This window comes from Lithobates pipiens, unplaced genomic scaffold (assembly GCF_037356315.1).
Source record: "Lithobates pipiens isolate NorthernLeopardFrog02 unplaced genomic scaffold, aLitPip1_a1.2 Scaffold_16, whole genome shotgun sequence".
NCBI classification, from domain to species: domain Eukaryota; kingdom Metazoa; phylum Chordata; class Amphibia; order Anura; family Ranidae; genus Lithobates; species Lithobates pipiens.
In genome coordinates, this window is record NW_027507748.1 from 446472495 (window position 1) to 446495399 (window position 22905).

The 22905-nt window shown below is 42.7% G+C and overlaps 1 protein-coding gene across 1 annotated transcript in view; it reads right to left on the bottom strand.

The window, feature by feature from the left end:
* The window catches only part of ATP10A (ATPase phospholipid transporting 10A (putative)), a 243916-nt gene that overhangs the window by 19689 nt on the left and 201322 nt on the right, over positions 1-22905 (bottom strand). Inside the window, exons 16-19 of the mRNA XM_077482771.1 lie at positions 20128-20253; positions 14873-15073; positions 11271-11351; positions 11074-11178 (exon numbers count right to left, since the gene is read on the bottom strand). Of these exons, the coding sequence (XP_077338897.1) occupies positions 11074-11178; positions 11271-11351; positions 14873-15073; positions 20128-20253 (513 nt within the window). The remainder of the gene's footprint in view (positions 1-11073; positions 11179-11270; positions 11352-14872; positions 15074-20127; positions 20254-22905) is intronic.

Consider the following 22905-nt stretch of genomic DNA (forward strand, 5'->3'; position numbering starts at 1 on the left):
GAGGAGTGGCTTCTGTCTGGCTACTCTACCATACAGGCCTGACTGGTGGAGTGCTGCAGAGATAGTTGTTTTTCTGGAAGATTCTCCTCTCTCCAAAGAGAAATGCTGGGGCTCTGTCAGAGTGACCATTGGGTTCTTGGTCACCTACCTGACTAAGGCCCTTCACCCCCCAATCACTCAGTTTGGTCAGGTAGCCCACTCTATTAAGAGTCCTGGTGGTTCCAAACATCTTCCATTTACAGATAGAGGCCACTGTGCTCATTGGGACCTTCAATGCTGCAGAAGTTTTTCCGTACCCTTCCCCAGATCTGTACCTCGATGTCTGGGAGGGTCTACAGACAATTCCTTGGACTTTGTGACTTGGTTTGTGCTCTTACATGCACTGTTAACTGTGGGACCTTATATAAATAGGTGTGTGCCTTTCCAAATCATGTCCAATCAACTGAATTTACCAAAGGTGGACTCCAACTAAATTGCAGAAACATCTCAAGGATGATCAGTGGAAACAGGATGCACCCGAGCTAAATTTTGAGTGTCATGGCAAAGGCTGTGAATACTTATACATGTGATTTTTTTTTTCATTTTCTAGTTTTAATAAAATGTGCAAAGATTTCACACAAACTTTTTTCACGTTGTCATTATGGGGTATTGTTAGTAGAATTTTGAGGAAAATAATGAATTTAATCCATTTTGGAATAACGCTGCAACATAACAAAATGTGTAAAAAGTGAAGCAAAGTGAATACTTTCCAGATGCACTTTCAGCACTGATGGTGTCTCTTCAGATGTACAAGCTGCCCATTCCATAACATCAGAGATGTAAGCTTTTGAACTGAACACTGAGAACAAGCCAGAAGGTCCCTCCATCTTTAGTTCATAAGATGTGGTGCCCATGGTTGCCAAAAAGAATGCATAATTGTAATTTGTCTTACCACAGAACAGTTTACTTTGCAACAGACCATTTTAAATGAGCTTTGGCCCAGAGAAGATGGCAGCGTTTCTGGATCATGTTCAGATATGGATTCTTCTTTACATGATAGAGCTTTACCTTGCATTTTTGGATGACACAGTTAACTGTGCTCCCAGACAATGATTTTTGTATGTATTTATCAACCCATGCAGTGATCTCCACCACAGAATCATGCCCGTTTTTAAAGAGGAAGTAAAGCCAAAAAAAAAAAAATATACACCCTGCAAGGCAAAGGCATAATGAGCTAGTATGCATAGCATACTAGCTCATTATGAATAACTTACCTGAGACGGAAGCCCCCGAAGTGACCCTCGTTCTCCTCAGATGCCACCATCTACCCCGGAGTGAGTTCCGGGTATCGCGGCTCCGGCGCCGCCACTGGCCGGAGCCGCTACGACGTCACTCCCATGCATGCGTGCGCCGACACTAACGACATGATCGCCATTAGCAGCGGCATGCTCAGTGCACCTGCGCGCCACTGTCTAAGACGCATTCGCCATAGACAGCGGTGCCTGTCTTTTGCAAATATCTCCTAAACCGTGTTCATTGTTCTAATGTAATTTCACACAGAATCCCAACCTTGTTGGAATTTGGGCTGTAGCTGTCATTTACAATTATACCCCTTCATGCAACATGGAAAGCTTTACTATGCAAGGATGTTTGTAAAACAATTGTTCAATATTCTAAAGTATGCACGGAGCTTGGGAAAATTACTGATGAAATCAGTGATAACCCTAATCTTAAAACTTGATGGAAAAAATAAACATGTTTTAAGGCAGGGATCGGCAACCTGTCAAACGCGGCTGACGGGTAGATTATGATCCGACATGCCCGCAAGCCTACTGTCACCTGTGTGATGGACATGTGATGCAAAGCTGAGAATGCTTCAGCACCTGGCACCAGTCCAAGGAGCATATATACACTGTCAGGCGGAGTGATCGGCACCCGACAGATTTATAGTCCCAGCCTGTGCCTTGCTGTCAGGCAGAGGCCAGGAAGCGGGGGAGGAACAGAGTGGCGCCGGCACCATGAGGGAGGATTCAAATAATGCAAGTAAATACCATTAGTAATGTGCAGCATGAAGGGGTTAATGTGCTGCCACTGGTGCATTAGTGAACAGTGGCAGTTAAATAACCTTGTTGTGCTGCATCAGTGACACCAGTGTCAGTAGTGTTAATTAACCCCTTTATGCTGCAGCATGAAAGGGTTAATTAAAGAGGAGCTCCAGGCTACCCCAAAAAAGTTAAGTCAGCAGCTGCAAATACTGCAGCTGCTGACTTTTAATAAAAGGACACTTACCTGTCCAGGGATCCAGCGATTTCCTCACCTGAACAGATTCTTCAATTGGTGCAGGCGCCGGCATCTCTAGTAAGGAAAACTGGAAGTGAAGTCTTGCGGCTTCACAGTCTGCTTCCTACTGCACATGCGCAAGCAGTGCTGCGCCTTGTGAATGGTCCCGTAGTCTGTGACCTGTGATGTGTCCCAGAAGACTGGAAGGGGAAGGAGGGGAGAGGAAGATTGCCACGGCAAAACCAGGTACACGCTCCCACCAAAAGTGCCAAGTGGCAGTGGAGGGTCTCTTTTGGGTGAAGCTTCACTTCAACACTGCTACAAGCCACCAATAGGGAGGGTAGTTTGAAAAAAGAATTTCAACTTGCGCTAGTCTTAAAAACTGCCCCATGCCCCCTTACCACTAATACCTTACACCTATGTTGACTAACCTATTTTCAGACTAGTCATGTTATCTCACTTGTGTGATCCAGCAGAGTATGCAGGGGAGAGAAGGGAGTGGCAATAAAAAATGTGAAATGGGAACCTATGGGTTACATCACCGCTCCAGACTATCAGCCATCGCCAAGCACTTTTTTTTCCTGCAACCGCTGTTGACCAACACAGGCAAGATCACATGACCGTAACTAGGCAGGCTGAAAATGGGTATATACACCCTTTTTTCTTATAGCGACATTTGTTTTTATTATATTTTTATAAATTGTCTTCATGCCATCCTTTTATTAGGGCCTTGCTAGTTCATTTAAAAAAATTAAATATATAATAAAAGGGCACTGCAGCCTGGGGATCTATGCTCTCTTCCATGATGCTCAGGTAGATCTCCGCCTCTCAAAAGTTGCCTACCCCTGTTCTAAGGCAACTTTTTCATATCCTAAAAAGGCAGAAAAGCATTAGGTTACCAATAATTTACTTTTTTGGTTCATAAGCCCAATACGGTAACCTGGTTCATTAGAAAGTACATAACAGCCCATTACAGGAGAAAAAATGTTATTCTGTTTTCTTGTAAAGATAAAGTAATTTCACATACATTTTAACAGTGCAATGAGCCCTTTGCAACCATTTACACATTTGCTGGCCTCCCTTTTAATACTTTTTTTTTTTGTTTTTGTTTTTTAAAGTCTAAAATATTTCTTCTTCTACAGCCTGCTTCACTATTGCCATATTTGCCAATTATATTTTCAGGGGTATGCATTTCAATAAACTCATAGAATGAAGGATGCCAAGTGGAGGTGTTGTCCCAAAAGCAAACTTCCTTCAGTAAGGCACTGTAGTTCCAGCAGTATGAAGCTCCTCCAGTTGAATGAGGGTAAGCTGTTGCTTTCAATGGCAGGAGTCTGGCACAAAGACCCAACATACACAGCACAACAACGACATACCGTTACATCTAAAAAGTAGCACTGGAGTTATGGACTAAATTGATAAGACAACGTGGGAGGAAATAATTCAAATATTCGGGAGCCATGCCAATTTAAGGATATCCAAAGACCATTGCATGTGAAGAGCTTTGAAATTACAGCAGGTGTATGATATCCTCTTCTAATCCTATCATGACAGTTGGGACAGACTCAAAGTGAATATCTTTTGAGTGCCCTTATCGGGAATGAATTGTACATACATACCTATAGACACCAGCAATATGAAAGTATAATTAGAGAAAGCACTCAAAGTTGGAAATCAGGAATTCAGCTTACAGACAAGCCTTAAATCTGTCATTGTAGGAGGTTGGTAAGATTTCCCTGCCAGAATCAGATAGCAGCAAATAACAAAATGTTTCTCTGCTATTCAGACCTTAAAATGTTATGGAGTTTAAGCATTGGCTTCCTGTCTTTAATGCCAAGGTTAAATGTGCATATATTATCCCTTACCTGGTTCCTCTCATGTACTAATTACGCTGGTTATAAAAAACAAACAAAAAAAAAACACCTTTCCGTTTTCATTAACGTTAACAGTATTGTAGACCCAGTGATGTCATCTGTGCTTCTCTATGTAATTTGGCAGAACATGGCTGGCGAGAGGAGTCCCCAGGATGCTATAAACAACATTTGCAAGCAGACTACCCCAACACCCACATTTGGGGACAAGCCTTCATGACGGAAAGTGCTGAAATCCAATTAAAGAAAGCAGTGGGCCAGGGACAGTTATGCCCTGTACACACAGTCGGACACTCCGACCACAAAATCCGCTGGATTTTTTCCAATGTATTTTGGCTGAAACTTGTGTTGCATACACACGGTCGCAGAAAGTTGTCGGAAAATCAGATCGTTCAGAACGAGGTGACATAAATCACGTATGACGGGACTATAAAGGGGCCAGTAGCTAATAGCTTTCGTCTCATAATTTATTCTGAGCATGCATGGCACTTTGTCCATCGGAATTCTCTACACACGATCGGAAAAAGTCAGAAAATTATAGATCCAGCTCTCAAACTTTTTCCGTAAATTCTGATGGAAAAAAGTCCGATAGACCCCACACACAATCGGATTTCTGACAACATAATCCGATCGGACTTTTTCCATCTGAATGTCTGACCGTGTGTATGGGGCATAAGGCTGGAGAGCAAAAAAAGCTAGATGATGCTGGAAGACCTCCAGCCAGGGAAGAAGGAGGGCTCTGACATGTGGGAGCTTCTAATTCACATTGAACAACTCACAGTGTGCAGTGAAATCATTTCTAGTACAGGAGGGGAACGTGTACAGCTGCGAAATACTGTAAGGTACGACCAAAGTTCAGCATTAACATATTGCCAGCAGAGCTAATGGTTCTAGTGTGAGGGATAGGCCATTCAGTTGTAGAGTAAATTATATAAATTCTGCTATTAAAGAGGAGTGGACCAAAACCGGTATATAAGCATTAAGGATGCTGTCAGCATCCCTGACCATATAATTCAGCAGTCTGATAATGCTAGTCATGTCATCAGTAAAGCTCATATTACTCCCCTCTACTTTGCTACTGGCTTTCTCTGTGTGGTAGTAACCATCTAGACAAAAAGGTCTGAACAGGGGTCAGAGAGAGATAAAGTATTGCTTGAAGTGTCACCTGAACTGAATCTGGCCATACACCATATGCCTTTAAAGTGACCCCTGTGGGGGACCAGTAGATTGACACTCTTGGATGTTTCCAGTTCTGAAGAAACTTTAACAGATGATTTCACTTCATTTAGCACAATGTTCTACAGCACTGGTGACAGTAGAGGGAAGTATCCACTTTCATCATTACAGGCACATGGTTGTTAGGCAATTTTAGAATGGCATTAAGGTCACTTTAAATGTTAACACTAGGCAAAATATAATTACAAAATACAGTCAGTTTTAAACAAAAGTTTTTGTTCCCACCTGTACCACTGTTTTATTACTTGTTGGTTGGTCCTGCCAGTAGATCCATTTTATTTTCCACTTCATGTAACAAACCAAGCTGTCCAGCAAAAGCAGCAGTTTACTGGTGTTTAAAAAAAAAAAATATTACCCAGCTAAGGATGCTTAACTACTTGCCGACCAGCACCCGTCATTATAATGCAGCAGGTCGGCATGATCCCACGAACCGTCGTAGCTATAAGCCGGTCCCTTTAAGCTGTATAGCAGGCGCGCACCTGCTGCACAGCGGGGGTGCCGATGCTCATGACCACCGGCAACGAGAGGCAGAACAGGGATGCGTGTGTGTAAACACATGCATCCCAGTTTTGTGAGGAGAGAGATTGGATCTACGATCTCTAATCTCCTATAGTCAGTCCCATCCCCCACAGCTAGAACACACACAGAACACAGTAAATGCCTTGACTGCCCCCTAGTGTTAACCCCTTCCCTGCCAGTGACATTCATACAGTAATCCGTGCATTTTTATAGCACTGATCACTGTATAATTGTCAATCGACCCAAAAATATGTCAAAAGTAGGGATGCACCGAAATTTCGGCCGCCGAAACATATCAGCCGAAAATGGCCCTTTCGGCAAAAAGCCGAAAGAGAATTTCCGCCGATACTGGTGCTGAGAATGGGGCAGGCCAAGCCGCCCATCACGGGGGTGTCATTCTGTCTTTAGCGCTCCTCCTCCCCTCCCTCCTCACCTATGCTGCAGTCAGCCTGTGGGGTCTCGCTGTAAAGTCCCCCTCCCCACAGCGGTGGCTGCATATGTCTCCTCAGCCGATGTGTAAATCGGCTGTGCAGGAGCTGGGCACGATGTTTACTGTGAAAGTAAAACCAAAGGAGAGGCATCTAGCAGTGTGTGCTGTGCTCTCTGCCTCCCCCTAGAGTGCAGTACCCAGCATGGAAATTAATGTACAGAGCTGCAGCTGCCAATTAAAAAAAAAAAAAAAAAAGATTGTCTATGATATATATATATATATATATATATATTTGTATGCCTCTGTGTGTGTTGTATGTATGCGTATATATATATATATATATATATATATATATATATATATATATATATAATGTGAGTGTGTGATATGTGTGCATGTTTATATGTATGTTTCTATGTGTGTGCGCGTGCGCGCGCATGTGTGTGTGTGTGTGTGTGTGTGTGTGTGTGTGTGTGTGTGTGTGTGTGTGTGTGTGTGTGTGTGTGTGTGTGTGTGTGTGTGTGTGTGTGTATGTATATGGTGTATGTTTATATGCACTGGTGAGGCACAGGCAGGCTGCTGGGCACAGTGAGGCTGCATTGATCTCCTTTAGCATGTCCCCAGTCTCTGGCCAGCTCCTGTAGCATGTCCCCAGTCTCTGGCCAGCTCCTGTAGCATGTCCCCAGTCTCTGGCCAGCTCCTGTAGCATGTCCCCAGTCTCTGGCCAGCTCCTGTAGCATGTCCCCAGTCTCTGGCCAGCTCCTGTAGCATGTCCCCAGTCTCTGGCCAGCTCCTGTAGCATGTCCCCAGTCTCTGGCCAGCTCCTGTAGCATGTCCCCAGTCTCTGGCCAGCTCCTGTAGCATGTCCCCAGTCTCTGGCCAGCTCCTGTAGCATGTCCCCAGTCTCTGGCCAGCTCCTGTAGCATGTCCCCAGTCTCTGGCCAGCTCCTGTAGCATGTCCCCAGTCTCTGGCCAGCTCCTGTAGCATGTCCCCAGTCTCTGGCCAGCTCCTGTAGCATGTCCCCAGTCTCTGGCCAGCTCCTGTAGCATGTCCCCAGTCTCTGACCATCTCCTGTAGCATGTCCCCAGTCTCTGACCATCTCCTGTAGCATGTCCCCAGTCTCTGACCATCTCCTGTAGCATGTCCCCAGTCTCTGACCATCTCCTGTAGCATGTCCCCAGTCTCTGACCATCTCCTGTATAAAAATATTTTTTTTAAATAGTCAATTTCGGTATCGGTGCCGTTTCGGTATCGGTTTTCGGGATCAAGGAAGATTTATTTTCGGTATCGGTTTCGGCACCAAAAAACCCATTCGGTGCATCCCTAGTCAAAAGTGTCTAATGTGTCTGCCATAATGTTGCAGTCTCCATAAAAATCGCAGATCGCTACCATTACTACAAAAAAAAAAAAAAAGTATATATTTTTATTATAATAAAAATGCAACAAAAAATGCAATAAATTTATTTATTTTGTAGACGCTATAACTTTTGGGCAAACCAATCAACCGCTTTAGAGCAAAATGTACAAAATATTGTGTTTTATTGAATATGGCCGCTTTTTTTGTTTATAGCGCAAACAATAAAAACCGCAGAGATGATGAAATGGCATAAAAAGAAAGCTCTATTTGTGGGGGAAAAGGACATCAATTTTGTTTTGGTACAGTGTGGCATGACCACGCATATGACATTGTCATATCACTGCGTGATTTCACCACACCACAAATCGCAACAACCTGTTACAGGAAGTGGGAAAAAAGGCACTAACACAGGAGTGGGCAAACTCAGGCTCTCTGCTTGTGGAACTAAGAGTCCTATGAGGCACTGCAAGACTCAACCACAATCATGACTTCAAAAGGCAATGGCATGATGGGACCTGTAGTTCCACAACAGCCAGAGGGCCAGAGTTTTCCCACCCCTGAACTAGCAGAAACACCAGGTAATAAAACTATTACATGGGAGGACTGCTGCATCAATGCTAATGAAAGATTGCATACAAAAAATTTATAAAATCCGTAATTACACTTTAAAGTAGAACTCAGGGCAAGCATTCCTATTTAAAATTTGCTGTGCAAAAAAAAAACACAACAACCCTCACATGGGGTTTATGCCACTTTTAGTATTGCCGCCCTTTGTTTACGTTTTACAATTTCATTCATGCTTGATGTTTTACCTCCAATACTGCCACTATGAGAGCTGAGGTTCTCATATACAGAAGCTGTACTGTTTATCCACCTCTCCTTACCCTAGTCTATTTACAGAATGCCTTGTATTTAGCAAATGGTGTGAATGGAATGACCCTCAGTAGTACTAAATGGAAGGGTCACAAATACTGGATTCTCATTAAAATTCACCTACAAATTTAACACAGACACTCTTTGTCCCATGTAAATCAGCATAAAAACCCTAACACTGCTTGTAGATATCTCCTTACTTGCTTAGTATTGTTGTAATCCTTTTTGTTCTTTAGAATGACGTCACTGAGCATGCCCAGATCTCTCCTGATTTACGGCACACTCTCTATGTGTTTATCTATCTTATCATGACTTCCTACGGCACACTACTGAAATCCCAGGAGACTTCATAATCACTCAGAGCTTCCACATACACCCCATATGACCATGTGACTAGAGGTCGACCGATATATCGGCCGATATTTGCCGTTTTTTAAATAATCGGCATCGGCCGATTGTGCTGATAAAAAGCCGATTTAGAACTACAGCGGGACTTTGAAATGACGTCTGTAATAGAAGTCAGTGTAAGTTGCCTGAGTGTCATAGAAATGTCTTTCCTCCTCTCTGGGCAGGCTGCCAAGAAAAGAACAGAAAGATACAATGTTTACACTTGAATGAAGTCATCTCTGTGTGTAGAAGTTCTCAGTTTAACCATTTAAAGGCTAAGGGCCGGTTCACACTGCGGGCGATGCGAGGCGACACGACTTGCCTCGCCGCAATCTGACAAGTCGCCCCCGTTCTGTACAATGGAACCGTTCTGAGAGGAGCGACTCCAGTCGCTCCGACTCAGAAAAAAGGTTCCTGTACTACTTCTGGGCGACCTCGGGGCGACTTGCATTGACTTCTATACAGAAGTCATTTGCAAATCGCCGCTGAGGTCGCGGCAGGTCACGGCGAGGCAAGTCGGTGTCGCCTCGTATCGCCCGCAGTGTGAACCGGCCCTAAATCTTTTCTGACACTTGTTGCTTACAAGTAAAAATCCTGTATTTTCTGCCAGAAAATCACTTAGACCCCCCCAAAAATTATATATATTTTTTTAGCAGAGATCCTAGGGAATAAAATATTGCAACAACCGCTATTTTATGTCACACGGCATTTGCACAGAGGTCTTTCAAATGCATTTTTTTGGGAAAAAAATACACTATTTAAAAAATAAAAATAAAATAAAAACAGTAAAGTTAGCCCATTTTTTTTTTCGTCCAAAAGTTTTGACTACCTGTTTTTATTTAATATATAGGTTTTTTTTTTTTTTTTTTTTTATCTAAATCATACATACAAGTAAACTGATTGGAGGTTTGTTTTGTTTAATAAATGTTTAAATGCAAGAAATTTTCTGTATCACTTATGAAGACTGCTTTCACACTGGAGCGGGCAGGCGTTGATGGTAAAACGCAAGTTTTAGCGGCTCTTTACCATCATTTTAGCGGTGCTATTTGGCTGCTAGTGGGGCACATAACCCAGCTAGCGGCCAAGGAAGAGGTTAAATGCGCCCATGAAGCACTGCTGCCAAATCGCATTGCATGCGCTTCGGCAGTGGTGCCCATTCATATCAATGGGCAGGAGTGGTGGAGGAGCGGTTTACACCACTCCAAACGTGCTGCTTGCAGGACTTTTTTTTAAGATCCTGGCAGCGCATCGCCTCAGTGTGAAAGCACTCTGTCTTTCACACAGACTGCAGAGGAGCCATTTTGCAGGCACTTTACAGGCGCTATTTTTAGCCCAAAAGCACCTGAAAAACGCCCCAAATAATAAAAAAAGGAAAAAAATAAATAAATAAAATCGGCCTAACATATCGGCCCAAAAAAATCGGCATCATATATCGGCTATTGGCCGCCATGATTTCTAAATATCGGCATCGGCCAGAGAAAAACCCATATCGGTCGACCTCTACATGTGACATCACATGCAGTGTAAAGCAGGGCATGGGACAGCATTACTGCAGCTGAAGCTGATAAGACTCACACAGGCAAACACTGGATAATCAGCACAAGTAAATACTATGAAATAAAACAAGTCAGCTATGAACAGGGAAGCAGGGTTGCCATAGAAACATTGTATTGAGAAGGAGGCTTGGTTAACAGTACAGGAAGTGCTCAATGTAAGGGCAGAAATACACTCCACTGTGGACTCAGAAAACAATACTTAAGATGGCACTACTTTACCCCTGGAAACAAGTTTTTAAAGTTTTTTTTTAAACAGTAATATGCAATTTGGGCTGGATTACAGTGGCTATATTTTGATAATTACTTATTATAATGGGCTAAATGAAAAGAAGCATCAGAGTGGGAGAGTTTACTTCCTCTTGAAGTCTGCATAACAGATTGGAAAGGGGAACCCAGGATACTCATAAGATTGCATACAAAGTGTTCAGTCACCTCTGGCTGCTTCAGTCATTTTGGTTTATGAGAGTTAAGGCAAGCAAAAGCAAAACTAGGTAGCATGGCTAAAACCAGTCCATTTACAGAATTGCTGTCTCTAACTAGAGAGTCCATTGCATTATCAAGCCATCAAAACCTTTTTTTCTTACCCAGGTTTTGGTTTCAATTCCCAAATGCAACATAATGGTGACGAGGGCACAAGTGACTATAGGTGTTCCCCAAGTGAACAAATCAATATCAGAGTCGTAGAAAGTCTGTAAAATAAAAAGGATATATCTCAATGGAGCCAACACATTAGCCTGTAACAAAAAACATTCTATAACTTAACAAAATGTAGACAACTTACGAAATATGGGATGAAAAAGCATATAAGACTTTGGTAGAAAGCATCAATCATGTTGCGCCAAAACATATGTGGCTTGTACTCCTATGCAGAAAAAGATACACAACCGGTTTAGCACTTCAAGAAAATTATCAAACTGTTTTCAATCCTAGCTCAGATATCATGTTAGAAATTTCTATATGCAATAAGTTATGCCACAAATATTTGTATAAAATCCTAACTACCAATGCATAGACATAAAACGTTAAAAAGGAAACAGATCAGGACTTTGCTTAATTACAAAATATGACATCAAAATCCTATGTAAACTGACAGATTCTTCACAACTGGAGAGGACACGACTGCAAGATGAAGTTGATTCTTTGTGCAGATGAATAAACGCTTGACATGCAAGGTCTCATTTTCAAGCACAGACAATTAAAAGTACAGACTGTAAACTAGGTTATGGTGATGGGGGGGTGGTCCAGAGGTATAGTCAGTGCAGAACATAGTCCAGAAGGTGGTATTGGGGGCATTACTGATAAGTTGACCAAAGCACAAAAACCCAAGGTAAGTATAGTAGCAAGTCCTAGTTGCAATCTCTGAACACCCAATAAGAGGATAATATGCGAAAGGTCTAAGCTACGTGGCATGCTGACCAATGCCAGGAGCCTGGCGGGCAAGATGGGTGAACTAGAGATACTGTTGTGTGAGGAGGATTTGGAATTTGTGGGAATTTCAGAGATCTGGTTCAACAGCTGTCATGATTGGCTGGAAACCATTCAAGGGTATACCCTTTATCGCAAGGATAGAGGGTAAAAAAAAAACAGGGAGGGGTAAGCCTATGTATCAAGAATAATGTACAAGTGAATGTGAGTGATGGCATCACTAAAGGGAGCAAGGGAGGAGGTGGAATCCTTACGGGTATTGCTCTAAAGGGATGAAGCTAAGGGAAAAATAATACTGGGAGTATGCTATAAGCCCCCTAACCTAAGGGAGGAAGGGGAGACAAATCTATCACAAATTGGATTAGCAGCAAGGATGGAAAGTGTTATAATGGGGGATTTTAATTATGCAGACAGACTAGGCAAAGGGAACCAAGTATTCATCTAACGCTCGCCAGTTCCTAAATGTCTTGGAGGACAATTTTTATGGGTCAGGTGGTAGACACACAAACTAGAAATAAAGCATTACTGGATCTACTAATTACCAATACAGACCTGATAACGGATGTGGAAACATGGGTCAATTTAGGTAACAGCGATCACAGGTTAATTGAATTCAGTATAAAAATCACACAAATGGGAAACATAAGACATTGAATTTCAAAAGAGCCAACTTCCCTGAACTACAAACCTTGCTAGAAGGCATAAATTGGGATAAAATTTTAGGAACAAAGAACATGGAGGAAAGATGGGTTTGCTTTAAGAGCATATTAAATAAGGGCATTAGCCAATGCATCCCATTGGGTAATAAATTTAAAGGAGCGAACAAAAGTCCTGGATGGTTTAACTCCAATGTAAAAATGCATATCAAAGGAGAAGGCCTTCAAAAAATACAAGGTTGAGGGATCATCATCAGCATTCAGACTTTAAAAAGAAGTTCTTTAAGTGTGTTAACAGTAAAAAAGGAAGGACAGGCCATATTGGCCCCATAAAGAATGAGGACGGACATCTGGTTACAAAGGATGGGGAGATTGCAAAGGTATTGAATTAATTCTTCTTCTCAGTCTTCACAAGGAAATCGGGGGGGGGGGGGGGCAGATCATGACACATCACAGGAAGCACCCTCATGGCTAACAGAGGACAGAATTAAAAACAGACTTGGAAAACTTAACATTAATAAATCACCAGGACTGGATGGCTTGCATCCGAGAGTACTTGGGGCACTCAGTCAAGTAATTGCCAGACCATTGTTCCTCATTTTTACTGACAGTCTACTGACTGGAATGGTACCAGCTGGCGAAAAGCCAATGTAGCACCAATATTTAAAAATTACCCAAAATGCATCCCTGGGAATTACAGACCAGTTAGCCTGACATCAATAGTACGTAAAGGATTGGAGGGGATGATAAGGGACTATATACAAGATTTCAGTAATGAGAAACGGTATCATTAGCAGTAATCAGCATGGATTCATGAAGAATCGTTCTTGTCAAACCAATCTATTAACCTTCTAGGAGGAAGTGAGTTGACATCTAGATAAAGGAAGGCCCGTAGACATGGCGTATCTGGATTTTGCAAAAGCATTTGACACAGTTCACCATAAACATTTACTGCACAAAATAAGGTCCATTGGCATGCACCATTTCATTCATATTTTTGCCACTCAAATGCATTATTTTAAATTTTTCTTCATTGAACCTCATTTGCCATGTTGAAAACTTGCTACAAGGGGGAGTTCAGAAGGTGGTGATAAATGGGGAGTACTCAGAATGGTCAGGGGTGGGTAGTGGGGTCCCCCCGGGTTCTGTGCTGGGGCCAATCCTGTTTAATGTGTTCATAAACGACCTGGAGGATGGGGTAAACAGTTCAATCTCTGTATTTGCAAATGATACTAAGCTGAGCAGGGCAATAACTTCTCTGCAGCATGTGGAAAACTTGCAAAAAGATCTGAACAAATTAATGGGGTGGGCAACTACATGGCAAATGAGGTTCAATTTAGAAAAATTTAAAATAATGCATTTGAGTGGCAAAAATATGAATGAAATCGATACACTGGGGGAGAACTTCTGAGGGAATCTAGGATGGAAAAGAACCTGTGGGTCCTAGTAGATGATCGGCTCAGCAATGGCATGCAACGCCAAGCTGCTGCTAACAAAGCAAACAATATTGGCATGCATTAAAAAAGGGGATTAATTCCAGAGATAAAATTAATTCTCCACCTCTACAAGACTCTGGTCCGGCTGCACCTAGAGTATGCTGTCCAGTTCCGGGCACCAGTCCTCAGGAAGGATGTACTGGAAATGGAGCGAGTACAAAGAGGGGCAACAAAGCTAACGAAGGGCCTGAAGAATATTAGTTATGAGGAAAGGTTGCGAGCACTGAAGTTATTCTCTCTAGAGATGAGACGCTTGACAGGGCATATGATTTCAAATTTACAAATACCATACTGGTGACCCCACAAAAGAGATAAAACTTTTTTGCGGAAGAGAGTTTAACAAGACTCGTGGCCACTCATTCAAATAAGAAAACAGGTTTAACCTTAAACTACGTAGAGGGTTCTTTACTGTAAGAGCGGCAAGGATGTAGAATTCCCTTCCACAGCCAGTGGTCTCAACGGGGAGCATCGATTGTTTCAAGAAACTATTAGTTAAGCACCTGAACGACCACAACATACAGGGATATACAAGGTAATACTGACATATAATCATACACATAGGTTGGACTTGTGTCTTTTTTTCGACCTCACCTACTATGCAACTGTATGTAAGGGAAGAAAAGCTCTGGTCCCATCATTCGCGCACACACTTTACGTGCAAGGATTTAAGAAATGCAAAAAAAAAAAAAATATGAACTTAAAGAATGAAGACTACAAAAAATAAATTGAAAATAGAAAGTCTGAAGTTTTTTTTGTGGATAATTGATGCTGCATCACAGTAAAATATAGGTGTACCACATAGTTACCTCCATACTTGGTCCACTCCTATAGAGCTCAGGAACAGCAATCAACATGTCAGCAGGAAGGTCTTTGTCAAGAATCCCAGTAACAAGTTGTGGAATGGATGAAAATAGCAAGTTAAAAAAGATCAAATACCACTGGTCAATCATGGCTGATCCAGAGAAGCCACAAAAAAACTGGTACCAAAAGAGAAGAGCCACAAACATCTAGAAATAAAAGGAACATCAGATTTAAAAAAAAAGTAAACAAAAGCACTCACTACAACTAGAGCAGGTTAGAAATTGTGCATGTTGGTTCTTGTATGAACGTGGAAAAGACACTAAATTGTAAACTGGGCCATGTGAATGATTTCATGTACTAAAGCTTAATACAGCGTAAGAACGCCATTAATAAACAACTCCTAATTATTTTATACATTTACACAGAGTAGTAATGCTGTAATGGACATCTTACAGTAGTAAACCTATGAGTACTTTTATATAGGAGCACAAGACAGCTACAGCATATTTGAATGATGGTTACGCTTTCTCAAGACAAGTCTCACACCTAAATATTCACACAAGTCGGTAATTCTTTTTAATCACAGAATTCCACCTCCCTGGTGTAACCTGCTGACCACAAGAAGATTTAGACACAAAATTCCACTTCTGATATTTTACATAGACCCTAGCTATGAAACATGGGATGAAATACAGTCCTCTGGATGAAATAGGTTATTTACACAACAGAATAAACTCCAGACCTCCATTAGATTATTATGGTTCTTGATAGAATGTAGAGGACTACAAGAGCAACAGGGTAGAGTCTTTTCCTTTCACCAATCCCTTTAAAACCTTATTCTTTTTTTTTGTAAAGGAATTGATATGCGTGTCCCATAAAATGTATATACTTTTTCCAAGAATAAAAGCTACCGTTTTTTTTTTTAATCCACCAGTCATGTGACCACACAGTCTTTTCTTGGTTTCATCTTTGGCTTGCGGGGGACGTGTCATTAGTGATGTACCTTCCATGTAGTGGGGTACTTTCCCAGTTGTGTAAATTGTGCTCCAGGCTGTAAGTGGCATCATACACAGAAAATTACTTTCCCCATGTGTGCATATTGAGCATTGGTCTTTTGCTTGCTACAATGCCATCATTCTAGCAGGGCTGGGCAGGGATGAGTCTGTAAAACTGACTACAGAGAAACAGGCACATCAAGTATTTATAACAGGAACATGTTAGAGGCAAACTGACCACGCTATCATGGATCTGCTTCGGTGCTTAGTGTAACCAGATGGACTATAAAGCCTGAGAAATCAACATTTCTGTCATGGTTCCTGCCTTGGCAAGATGGCCTGAAACGTAGATATCTGAATGAAACATGTTCCATAGTATCTCTCTCACAGGGTACACCAGCATAGCAGGTATTAAACTCCTTATTGGTGATAAGTAAGCCCGATGCACAAAGCAGAGGTACTACCAGAAGGAACACATGCATTGCTTGAGCAATAGTCCAGCTCTGCTGCTGCTATTAATGCTCAGCCTGATGCAGTAGCAAATGTGTCAAATGAATGCCTGTGTCACCAAACCACTTATATACCTTTGCTCTTGTGTCCCTCAGCAGGTTGAAACAGCAAAAATGGTGCCTTTAAAACACACATTCCCCACAATGAGCGTTGGAGGATGCCAACGCTGTGCTAAGACCGCTCCTCCCCCCCGCCCATCGCTACGGCCCTTCCTCTCAACTTTCAAAAGAAAGCTTTTCCCAGGCGAGCGTGGGCTCCGATCCTATGGGATCAACAGAGACAAATGGCGGGGGGGGGGGGGGGGGCAAAGGCTAATCAGCATGCCAGTTGCATTTTTTAGCATTCTTTCTCTGAAGAAAAAAACAGCGGGGGGGGGGGGGGGCTTGGGTGCCTGGTGGGGAGGCAAGACCACCCCAGATTACTTGAGGTCTGCTGCTGGCCGGAAGAGAAAACTGTGGTTTCCTGGACATATCGTGGGCTCTCTGAGAAGCATGAGACGTAAATGCTCTATACAGCCCCCAGTGGTGACACATACGTATAACATTTACTACAGGAGACATTCACAATTTTCAAGAAAATTTAAAAAATGTCTTAGAAAAACTCCACTTACCTTTCCTGCCACAGGGTTTTCTGTGGTAAACCAACAGACCCAATCTTCACCCTTCACTGTGGGTTTCGTTAAACCTTCAGGAGCTGGGGATCCTTGAGGAAACCCACAATCCTGGATCTGTAATAGCACCTCTGCCAGTAAAACTTTATGGCCTTAATACCAAAAAGTACTGAATCCCAGAGTCCAGCTCTCGAAAAAGAGAAGTTACAGGCAAGACCTAATTTCTTCAGATACGAGGCCCGGGTACCATTCAATTCGGCCAAAAAGACACTTTGAATGGATCCGGCTGCATAGCTGGCCCCAGCTAGGATTGCTCCAGTGGAGCTCAGAACATCTTTACTCGTGACCACCACCTTAGACACTGGCGAAAAAACAGAGGTACTCCCACCAGTGGGAGGGGTTATATAGGGAGTGCACTTTTTAATTCAGGGTGTGCCAGGATCTATCACCTGAAGGTGGCCTATAACCCACATAGTAACTACTATGTCTCTGTGTCCCATGATGTACGATAAGAAAACAGATTTTAACTTGTAAGCAACAAATGTCAGAAAAAGGTCTGGTCTTTAAGTGGTTAAAGCGGAACTTTACCCATAACTTCTTGATAAAAATAATGTTATTTAGCGAGTAACATACATTCCACATTATTAATTATGCTACCACAATTTGTATGTGCTGTAAAATGCCTCCAGCATTACTCCCGCTTCTTCTTGCTGGAGGCTGCCATTTTGCTGAAGCTCAGAGCCCCCAAACAGAAGTAAAACAAAGCGGAACTAAACCCAGCGATTCAACGGTTTAAAAAAAAAAAGTTAAGTTACATCCCTAGAATGTTAGGCTTGCTAACGGTCATATTTGCTTGCATCTTCAACCAAACTGTCAAACCATCATATGGCTGGTGTCATAACTGATTACATGTGCAGAACCATGGCAGTTGCAGATCAAACAGAAGCAGCTTCCTTGGCTGTAAAAGCATAGGAGAGTTTAATTCCGCTTTAAGGTTGTCAGCAGATTTGGCCTCTACAAACTCAGAGCAACTGAACATGTGCAGAGCAGGGCGAGATAGTGAATTACTAGATTTTAAATGTAAAAGTATAGACACTTATTTTTAATGTAGCTAGCCATACCTGCAAAAGATGCCAGCCTGAAGTGATCTAGCATGACTTAATTTTCTGACTAAATTTCCACTTTAAGTAGGTATCAATCTGTATATTGTGCAAAACATACAATAGTCATATTGTTTTATAGGAGAAGTATGGGAATCAGGGTTACTGCAATTGAATATTTACCTCAGGGGTTGACAAATTTGCTTGGAATCTAGGAGCCAGCTAAAAAAGTTAGGAGCCGGGTCCGTGACGGCGATCTGGACCTGTCCCTGGCCTGACATGGAGACGAGTGAGGGGAAGATAGCCCCAAGCCCCTCACCTGTCTCCAAGTCATTGCCCATAGCTCTTAGAGGGACATTTTATTTATTTTTTTCAAATGACAAATTTTTTTTCAATTGCGTTTTAGTGTAAATATGAGATGTGAGGTCTCTCTGGCCCCAGATCTCATATACAAGAGGACCTGTCATGCTTTTTTCTATTACAAGGGATTTTTACATTCCTTGTAATAGGAATAAAAGTGACACACATTTTTTTTTTTTAAAGAACAGTGAAAAAAAAAAAAAAAGTAAAAAAAAAAAAAATTTTTTTTAAACGCGCCCTGTCCCACCAAGCTTGCGTGCAGAAACGAACGCAATGTGAGGTATCGCTGCGATCGGTAGAGTGAGAGCAATAATTCTAGCCCCAGACCTCCTCTGTAACTTAAAAAGTGCAACCTGTAGAATTTTTTAAATGTCGCCTATGGAGATTTTAAAGGGTAAAAGTTTGTCACCATTCCATGAGCGGGCGCAATTTTGAAGCATGACATGTTTGGTATCGATTTACTCGACGCAACATTATCTTTCACAATATTAAAAAAAATTGGGCTAACTTTACTGTTGTCTTATTTTTTTTTTTTATTAAATACATTTTCCCCAAAAAAGTGCGCTTGCAAGTCCGCTGTGCAAATACGGTGTGACAGACAGTATTGCAACGACCACCATTTTATTCTTTAGGGTGTTAGAATAAAATATATATATAATTTTTAGGGGTTCTGAGTAAAGGGAAGGAAGACAGGCTGGCAGGCAGGGAAAATTAGCATTGCATCCATTCGCATTGCTGGTTGTAATTCCAACGGCCACCACAAGAGGGCGCCAGATTCCAGAAGGAACCATAGGATCGTAGAAGGCCTCAAAGCCGGGGGCTAAATTACCGGCCGCCGGCGGCGCGGCCCGACGCGATCGCGCCGGGGGGGTCTGCGGAGACAGCATACCCCCAGCTGTGCTGCCCCAGGCGCCAGTTCGCTAATTCTAGTCGCAAATGCGACCTGGCGCCCGGGTTTTGTCGAGCCCTGATTTACCTAGATGGATGCAGCACCGTTCCGGTCCCAGCTTCTCTGCTCTGAGAACTGAGCCATTGACCATCACCGATGGCTCGGTTCCCCGAGCAGAGAGCTGCTGCCTGTCAATCAGCAGATCTCTTGCTCTGTTCCTCCACGCTCACTGGGATGACGCAATGCCTGAACTGATCTTTGTGACATCAGCAGAGAGCGGAGAACTGAAAATATGTCACAGGAGTGCAAAACATTTCACTCCTGTGACTCACAGGAGAAGTACAGCCAAACGAGCTCAAGCTGGACTCCTTCCCTTTAATGCTATGCATACGGTATAGGTCACTGTGATGCTAAACTGTATACCACGATTCTGCAATGATGTAGGCCTCATTCACATGAGGCATACCTATTCGTACACCTGTAAAAATAGACTATTTAGGTCTATTGGAATGCAGTAGCTGCATGGACATAGGTCCAAATTTGACAGCTGTGCAGGTCTCTGTGTATGCACAGATAGCTCCCTGTGAATGAAGCCTTACATGTATGGATATGTACGGCAATAAAAACTAAAAATAATTTTTTTTTTTAAAAAGTACATAAGGCTTTATTAAAGAATAACAAAACAAAAAAAAAAAAAAAAAAAAAAAAAACAGCTCCTAAAGTTGCTGGCAAGAAAAAGAATAAAACTATTAAAAAGTAAAGATCTGTACAGCAGTTCACCATTATTTTTACTCACAGCATTCTTGTAGAAGAAATATAACACCATATTGGCCAGTCGAGAATAGCACCATCTACCATGAACGAGCAGTAGCTTTTCCAAGTATCGAAATCTAGGAATGGCAAAGTCACTGGCCATTACTGCCTGTATAGAAAAAAAAAAAAAAAAAAAGAAGAAAGTTAAATGTTAAAAGGTATATGCATAGAAGACAAGCCCTACAAATTACTGAACTATGCTGCGCCCTTTTTCAACCAGGGTGCCTTCGGTATTCTTCAGGGATGCTTTGGCAAATTGCCAAAAACTGCCCAAACATTGTATACAAGCCAGCCAGTGGACCAAGCCTGCCTTCAGGTTTTCATTCTGCACCATTACAACCTTCAAGCTATTGCAATCCTTACAACCAATGACACTATCGGTTGATATAGAGGACACTGGGAGGAATCTCGTTTGCCTCTGCCCTCTAGGGTTGCCACCTTTTCATCCAAGCCAAAACCAAACACTCTAGTGGCGCACTACAGTTTTTCATTGCAGTGCACACTATAAGTTCATAAAAGACTTGGGACACTTGAGTACCCAAGAAGAGCAGTAATGCAATGCTGTGATGAACAGCAGGGGTGGCCAAAAGGTCAGTCTGTCTCCCAGTATAATCCTTCCCCAGTCAGTCTGTCCCCAATACATCCCACCAGGTCAGCTAATGCCAACAGAGGTTGGTGTGAAAGACAGGAAAGCCTCTGTACAACAGCCCAGGAGCACTAATCAGTGAACACAGTATTTTAGACGCACCCATAACGAAGGAGTAATCAAGAAGACACACACACTTCCAGGTGCACTGCCCCCTCTCCAGGAGAAAGAGACCCCTTAACAGGAGGAGTGCATGGGGGTGATTGGAAGGGACTCCCTCCCATCCAGGAATACAGGAACCCGTTCTAGTTAAAAGGAGACCCCCTAACCAGGTATACAGGAACTCCCACCCCTCTCCCCTCTAGATAAGGAAGACTCACAGCTAGGAGGACTACAGCTGGGGGTTCAAATTGGACTCTTCCAAGAATACAGGGATTATCCTCCCTCCTGATAAACAAGACAACCAGCTAGGAGGACTGCAAGGGTTGATAAGAGGGGACCCCCATCCAGAAATACAGGAACTCCCTTCCCTCCCACCTCCAGTTAAATACCTGCAGCTAGGAGGACTTTGTGGGGGTGATGAGAGGTGATCCCCATCCAGGAATATAGGACCCCCCCCCTCCAGTAAAAGATCCCCAGCTGGCAGGACTGGGGGGGGGGGGGGGGTGTGATAAGGGAGACCCCATCCCCCTCCAGTTAAAAAAAAAAAAAAAGACCACCAGCTGGGAGGGCTGCAGAGGGGCGATAAGAGGGGACCTTGCTTACCCCCATCTAGTAGAAAGACACCAATGGCCAGGAAGACTACAGGCGGCTGCTTCCTCCCTCTTAATAAGGTGAATGGTGTGCAGTGAGTGAACACATTCAGAGAGCTGTACACACGCAGCAGCTCTTGGGCGGGGTAACTCACAGTATCAGAGGAAGAAGAAATCCCCAGCACAGTTCAGATGTCTGATGGAGCTCTGGGCAGGCTGTCACTGCTGCTTCTACTCCTTGATCTGTCCACGTTGCTGGAATGCTTGCTGTGGTGGCAGCGGGGGTTGGGTCATGGACAAGTATTACTCCTCCTCTGCCCTAAAATCAAACAGTCCCTTCTGCCCATAGCACTTAAAAGGGGCATTTTTTTTCATTGCATTTTAGTGTAAAAAAATAAAAAATTAAAAAAAAAGTAAAATAAATAAGAAAAACATTATTTATTTTTTTAAACGTGCCCCATCCCAGAGAGCTCGCGTGCAGAAGCGAACGCATGTGTGAGTAGTGCCTGCATATGAAAACTGTGTTCAAACCACACATGTGAGGTATCGCCGTGATTGGTAAAGTGAGAGCAAGAATTTTAGCCCTAGACCTCCTCTGTAACTCAAAAGATGCAACCTGTAGAATTTTTTAAATGTCTCCTATGGAGACTTAAGGGTAAAAGTTTGTCAAGTATTTCTCACAGAAAAGTATTGCAGTATCATGTTTTGCCACACATACACACACACACACACACACACACACACACACACACACACACACGTTTATGCCCTTTGTGTGTATTGGAAAAAACAAAAAAAGGGAAGGGAAAAAAAAGCAAATTGGACACAATGTCATACAACTCCAAAAATGGGCTGGTAAAAATTATTGGCACCCTTAACTTAATATTTGGTTGCACCCCATAACTGAAATCAGTCTCTTCCTATAACCATCAATAAGCTTCTTACACCTCATCCGAAATTTTTGGCCACTCTTGCAAACTGCTCCAGGTCTCTTATTGGAAGGGCGTCTTTTCCCAACAGCAATTTTAAGATCTCTCGACAGGTGTTCAATGAGCTTTAGATCTGGACTCCTTGCTGGCCACTTTAGAACTCTCCAGCGCTTTGTTGCCATCCATTTCTGGGTGCTTTTTGACGTATGTTTGGGGTCATTGTCCTGCTGGAAGACCCAAGATTTCGGATGCAAACTCAGCTTTCTGACACGGAGCTTTACAGTATGACCCAAAATCCTTTGAATGTGTGCAAGGCATCATGAAATCTGAGGATTACCAAAGCACCCAGTGCCAAACACAGCAAAACAACCCCAAAACATAATTGAACCTCTACCATATTTCACTGGCCTTACTCCATTTTTGGAATAATGTGCTTTACCAAAAAGCTCCATCTTGGTCTCTTCTGTCCATAAGACGTTTTCCGAGAAGGATTT